General features: G+C 34.5%; 1 protein-coding gene across 2 annotated transcripts; it reads left to right on the top strand.

Moving 5' to 3' along the window:
- Nucleotides 1-2,933: 2,933 nt before the first annotated feature.
- LOC149730128 (asc-type amino acid transporter 1-like) lies at nucleotides 2,934-6,177 on the top strand. Of its 2 annotated transcripts, XM_089887269.1 has the most exons (5): nucleotides 2,934-4,135; nucleotides 4,220-4,348; nucleotides 4,625-4,812; nucleotides 5,117-5,323; nucleotides 5,662-6,177. In XM_089887269.1, the coding sequence occupies exons 1-5, from the start codon at nucleotides 3,544-3,546 to the stop codon at nucleotides 5,908-5,910; spliced, it is 1,365 nt and encodes a 454-aa protein (XP_089743395.1). In that variant the 5' UTR covers nucleotides 2,934-3,543; the 3' UTR covers nucleotides 5,911-6,177. The 2 variants fall into 2 exon arrangements, with proteins under 2 accessions (XP_089743395.1, XP_089743394.1); XM_089887268.1 differs by having other exon boundaries at nucleotides 2,936-4,348.
- Nucleotides 6,178-6,672: the final 495 nt, after the last annotated feature.

Genomic DNA, 6,672 nt, shown 5'->3' with positions numbered 1-6,672 from the left:
GCTTTTCCCAAAAATAGTTTTTTAGCGCATTTTTTTGCATTTTGAAAACAAATCTGTGCAAAGGTTAATAATAGTCTAAATAAAAAAAATATATTAAAAATCATTTTAAAACCTAATTTTCCAAACAAACTTGTTAGTTTTAAGATCGAAATCTAACTTTTTGGTAAAATAGGTCCACTTTTACTACAATTAATGTAAACTGAAATATTCTGTTAAGGTGAGATACTATTTGTTTGCCATGTTATATCTTTCTTCAACAGGTACTTAATTTAATTTATTTAAAAAGTCACAAATAGAAAAATCATCACAAATAGGAAAAATCATACAGCTCGCATGTATTTTCCAACTCAAAATTTAAGGCAAGCAACCTTGCTCTAATATGACTAGATAATATTTAAAAACAGCAATAAATACAAGTGCATGCAACAACATGCATTGCAGCATGGTTCAGTTATTTTAAGATTCATAATAAAAAAAAATTAGCTTGTGAACTAAATGGTTGAACTTGAATTATTTGCAACATATATATTGCGCAACAAAATATGTTTCGCAACTAAATATACAATTCTTTCGCAATAATTTATTAACTAAATCAAACCATGATATAGAACAGGTTATTATTGTGCATACCAATTTATTGTACAAATGTACCAACTAACCAATTTTAGTTTAAGCAAGTAAGACTACAAATAATACAAATTAGTAAACACAAAATATATGGTGTCAATTTAGTTACTGGGATACAACATATTTGCATAGTCACAAACATATTTAGGAGTTTACAGCAAATTTTAAACAGTTAGGTTTTAGACTAGTCCAAAGGTTTAGACTTAAATATCTAATTCAATATGTGTTATATTACACAACATTTCTTTATGTTTTAAATAATTTTCTGTCTTATTGATTAACCTAGTTTCTCTAGTTAACATTAAACTTGACACAATTTAATTTTATTTATGTACAAACCAAAAAAATACACTTATATTTAAGCATTTTTTTATTTTCTTTCTGGCACAATTCTGTCTAAATTTAAATTACAAAAACTGTTATTGATTTAGGTAAACATCATTAAACTTAAACAAATATGTCTGTCTTGCTTTAATCTAATGTAAAATTAACAAAACTATCTTTAAAACAATAACTAATTAAACGCTCGCTAACACCTATATTATACAACCCATAATGCATATATACGCGTGTATAATGCAGTTTGAAAATCAAACACTTAACGATGTCTGTGATTTTGAAGTAGATAATGCAGAACGTTCGCCGTTGGCTTTCTGTACTTTCTATCTTTCAACTGAACTGAAAAGTGAGAGTTAAATTATTAGAAAAACAAGGGCTTTGTATTATAACCTTGTCGATAATGTAAATATTGAAGTGTATAGTAATAAACTGTCGCAGCAATATCATGGCGACAGCTGCACCGGGGTCTGTAAGAAGTATTTTTCGATTGGCGGAAATATTCACGTGACTTGATGAGAGAAAACAAGTTCATTCAGTTCGCACGAAAATTGTCAAATTGTGTCATGTTTACCGTGATTGATTGATCTATCAGTTACATATGCGGCAAAACTATGGCTAAATAGGGTTCAATTTAAGCAATTAATACGATGCGAGGTGAAAATGAGTTTTAACGTTTAATAAAAACACACCCAGTCAAGATTTTACTGAAACAGCGACCTCAAGCGAGGAGAATTTAAACCTGCACGATTTCTTGGAAATTTAGGCGCAAATTATCAATAAAACTACATCAGCACGACTAAAGTAAAAGTATAATCACTATTTAAAGTTGCTTGTTTAAATAATAAATTATGATTTTTTTCTAAGGGCACAGAAAACCTTTTTCTTTGAAGTTTAGCGACATCTTGCGTAAATGGTAGGGGAAATGTCAAGTTTTAGTATAGTTTACACATCGTAATTTTATGCGTAACTGGTAAGTGGACACACCACTGCAGTAGTAGCAACACTGAGCATTGAGTGAAGTATCCTTTGGGCGTGATACGAGCGATACAGCACTATGCCACGGTTCTGGTTAACGCATACGACATTATATATACCCCCATTTTCACATCTATAAAATACGGTGGTCAATTGTTTAAAACACAATCAAGAAACAAGGGATTTAGAAGCTATGAGTACGAAAGTCGTTAAAACGCTCATAAACCATACTTCAAAAAAATAATCTAAAAAGCATGACCTAAGGATCATTTGAAAAGCATGGTTCCAAACCCAAAACATATTAATCTCAAGTTATAGTAATTTAAACAATACACAAACACTTGCACATATATATGCGGCTGGTAAACATAACGAATTTGTCACGTTTAATGACGTCATCAAATACATTACTAGCTTCCTGTAGGAAGGTATCGCGTTAAACGTGCAAGTGCGGTATTCGAATTAACAACCATCAATGTGACGTAATAATAAACGTGACGCCAGGTGGAATGGCGTAACGTTTTTAGAAATAACATGGAATTCTAAAATATTGTTTATTTCTTGATCGTGTTTTTAACAATTAACAACGGAACGCCTTATGGGAGTCGTTAGGATACGGTTTTATTATTCTTTGAATGTTCTTTGTTTACTACCACATAGGACGAGAAAATAGAGTGAAAAGGTGTCCCATCTTACCCCATCCTACTATATAACACGAAAATAAACACATGCGTATAAACATGCGAAATAAATTTAAACCGCAAGGTCTTATCTGCACCAATAGAAACATTATCAAGTGATTTAAACACACATAGACCAATATGTGGTTGGTTTATCGCTTTAAAATATGTTGGTTTATTGCTCATAGTACAAGGTTACAGGCTTACGTTGGTTTTAAAATTTGCAGCTTGCTTGTAAGGTTTGATATATATGAATAAATGAATCGTATTTATCCTCCTAGGGCAACGACAGTTGTCACAACACGGGTTTTGTTTCATACATCTCGTACCCGCTTCGCCAGTTACCAAATATGTAACTCAATGGGTGAATTTTGTGGGGCATTTTTAAGTATGGCTGACAATTTGATAACTTATTAGTGACCACTGGGTTAAAGCAATTGCAATTGTTAGTTGTCTTATACCCAAGGACCCAATTATGTTAAGGCGGCTGTAAGAAGAATAGTTGGAATTGGAAGGCGTAGTGGGAGAATTAAAACGAAATGCGAGAAGTTAAATTAAGGCAGGAAACTGGATGAGACGTTAATGTGGAATCGTTCGGAAATTAAACTCTTATTAAAGCTTTATCTGCCTTACAGCTTGATGTTTTGCTACGTATGGATAATGTAGAAAAAAAGCAATTAAGCCGCAATAGATGTTATGCTACATTTAGGACAAAGCTGTTTTTTTCTGTATCAAAATAAAATAATGCATATTACATTAACAAAATTTGGTTGAAAAATCGTGTATGTTGTAAAATATTAACGTGGAGTTTATTGTAACAAACGTTTCGTCTGCTTGTTAAAACACGATTAGGAAACTGAGGATATTATGTGCTAGTATCCTACTGTACAGTGCTATAATAAGATTAAAGATAAATTTTGAAATGGAGCAAGAAAAAAGTGGAGAAAAGTTAAAGCTGAAAGAAAAGATTGGACTTTGGGCGGGAATTGCTGTATTGACAAGTTCCATAGTGGGGTCTGGTATATTTGTATCACCTGGTGGGGTGCTTAATGCAGTGCATGGCAGTGTTGGTATCAGTTTGTTGGTTTGGATTTTATGCGGGGTAGTTGCTGCACTGTCTTCACTTTGCTATTGTGAGTTAGGAGCATCACTTAATACTTCTGGGTGCGATTATGGAAACTTCCAGCTTGTGTATGGGAATGTGGTGGCTTATGTTTACCTTATAACGAAGGCCTTCATCAACGCTTCAGCTGGAATTTCGATTCAAGTTTTTGTGAAATATTTCATCAGTGCGTTCGTTGGAACTGACTGCCCACTTCCGAGCATTTTGATCAAAATTTCGTCAATTTTCGTAACGCTTAGTTTAGCGTTCATAAATTACAGAAGTGTACGGTCAGTGTTGAAAGCGGAAATCATTTTCACAGTCGGCAAATTTCTTTCAATGGGAATAATAAGCGTGGTCGGCATATATAATCTTGCACAAGGAAATATGGTTGGTCAGAAAAATTTTAAAGGTGCTTTTGCGACTGATGTGTTACAAGACCTCACAGCAAAAGACATCGCAGTTGGTTTTTATCAAGGAATCTTTCCATACGCAGGTTGGATGTCACTTAATGTAGTTGCAGAAGAAATGATAGATGCTCCAAAGAATTTACCACGAGCAACTTTACTTTCACTTGGAATTGTAACGTTCATGTATCTTGCTGTGAATGTCGGATATTTCTCAGGTCAGTAGACGATTATAATACTTGTGCCATTGGGTAAGAAACATAACAGCAATTGCTGTAATAACCCAGTGTTACGTTGTGGGCTGTTCAAAGTGTCAACCATAAATTACAAACAAAAAGTTCCTCCCAATATAGAATCATCCACAAAGTCACATACGTGCTGGAAAAGCGGGCACGAGGTTTATGAAACAAAACACCCTTGTTATAACCACTGTGTAGCCCTGTCACGCAAGTATAAAAAAAGTTGCATTTATCCAACCTTTATTCTATCCGCAGTTCTCACTGTCCAAGAACTTGGTACATCATCTGCAGTCGCATTGACGTTTGCAAACAAAGCGCTTGGCCCAATGGCGTGGCTCATGCCAGTAACTGTGTGTGTGTCAACACTTGGTAATTTATGTGCGGGAGTTTTGCTTAAATCCCGGCGAGCATTTGTTGCTGCGAGAAGCGGTTACATGCCAAAGGTAAGAAATTTGAAATAATAAATGTAACTTTTTTATACTGCGGGCCGTGGCGCGAAACATCAGCTGTTATAACACGGGTGTTCCGTTTCATATACCTCGTTTCCGCTTACGAGTTATATCTAATAAAAATTAAAAAAATAAAACAAAGTTATATTTATACGTAGTCACATGTGAGCGGGGTGTATGAAGCAGAACACCCATGTGAAACGACTGTCGTTGCCCCGCTAAACTAAATAATTAAGTTACTATCCGATGGTTCGTTATCGCATTCGAAGACATAAGTACATTAATGCATTTTTTACAGATATTTTCAATGATCCACGTTAAATACCATACACCGGGCCCTTCCCTTTTCGTGGGTGCGTCCACAAGCATTGTGTTTGTGTTAATAGGAGATGTGAACACTCTAATTTACGCCAAAGGGTTTATGGATTGGATTTTCATCGGTGCAAGTGCTGCGAGCGTGCTGATATTAAGATACACAAGACCTGATATGCACAGGCCATACAAGGCAAGTGCACGTTACTACGTTTTATAAGCTTTCAAATAATGGCAGACCGTTAAAGAAAGGGGAGAGTATTGGCTGCGGTATAAAACGGTGCAAGTTTTCATTTGTTTTTATCGTCCGAATTGATAGTAAACAGAATATTAAGAAACGACGTAAATTGTTAAAAACACGATTACGAAATATGGGATATTATGAGCTAACAGTAGCCTATCCAATTTACCCCATAGTATATTTGTACCATATTACTTTTTACATATATACGGATTTGTATACAAAATGGCGTATAGTCCAGCACATAAAAACTACACTGAAATAAGCTACTAATCACTATTATATTGCAGGCACCAATAATCGCCCCCATCCTGGCATGTCTCTTTCCAATATTTTTCCTCGTTCTACCATTGCTTGTTAAACCTCCAATTTTCATTCTATACCTCGTCGCTTTTTGGCTGATGATTTTACCGATATATTATCTCTTTATTGTAAAAAAGGTAGAAATACCTGGCATGCTATACTTTACTACAGTCCTGCAGAAGCTCTTGTTGGTCGCTGAGACAGATTGGGACGGCATAACTTATGTTAGTACATAATATTTGCGTGGTAAGATGGATACCGTTAGCACATAATGACGTCCAACATTTTTAATCATGTTTAAAACAATTAACAACATTCTTTTAGAGTCGTCATAATGTTGTTAGATATCTTTGTAAATATATTTTGTTTACTGCTAAATGTGATGATAAAAGAGAATGAAAAAACTTCTTACTCTATCCTAATATAACACATTTTTAGTTGGATTTTGACACGAACTGATAAACGTTTGTTGTGTTTAAATAAATAAAGGTCTTGTGATACAAGTTGATTATACTTTATAATTAATCATGCTCAAGCCGCTACTTAGCCCTTTGAACAGACAATAGGCTATCGATACTGCTAAAATGGAAGACGCGAGGGTCATTTACAATTAAAAGTCATTTATCTAAACTGGTCGTCCTTTAATGGGTTATCCAAATCGCCGGCCATACAGAAAAAAATACCCTAAAAGTTACACACGTAGTAACTCTTAAGTGGGTACGAGGTGTATGAAAGCACCCGTGTTATAACGACTGTCGTTGTCCCGCCACATAAAAATAAAAAAAATCTACAATTACTCCTAAATAACAGAATATGCCAAACCAGAAACTTTTTTTGAATGTTCCACGCGATATGCACGGTGTATGTATTGTTGTAAGCATTTAACCAATTTATATATGTGTGTGTTTGTGTGGGAATTATCAACCAATTAGTAAGCAAGATAGAACGTACAATAGTTAATGTTATGGGAGGCACTGCAGTTATTTCATGGGAGCTAA

This window comes from Ciona robusta, chromosome 10 (assembly GCF_009617815.1).
Source record: "Ciona robusta chromosome 10, ASM961781v2".
NCBI classification, from domain to species: domain Eukaryota; kingdom Metazoa; phylum Chordata; class Ascidiacea; order Phlebobranchia; family Cionidae; genus Ciona; species Ciona robusta.
Note: the sequence above shows the minus strand (reverse complement) of the source record. Positions and strands in the feature narration are given on the sequence as shown.

Excerpts from the sequence above, each read along its gene's own strand:
- LOC149730128 (XM_089887268.1), top strand. The coding sequence starts at position 3,544 with ATGGAGCAAGAAAAAAGTGGAGAAAAGTTAAAGCTGAAAGAAAAGATT. Across the intron at positions 4,813-5,116 it reads GAAGCGGTTACATGCCAAAG|ATATTTTCAATGATCCACGT; the intron begins GTAAGAAATTTG and ends CATTTTTTACAG. Across the intron at positions 5,324-5,661 it reads ATATGCACAGGCCATACAAG|GCACCAATAATCGCCCCCAT; the intron begins GCAAGTGCACGT and ends ATTATATTGCAG.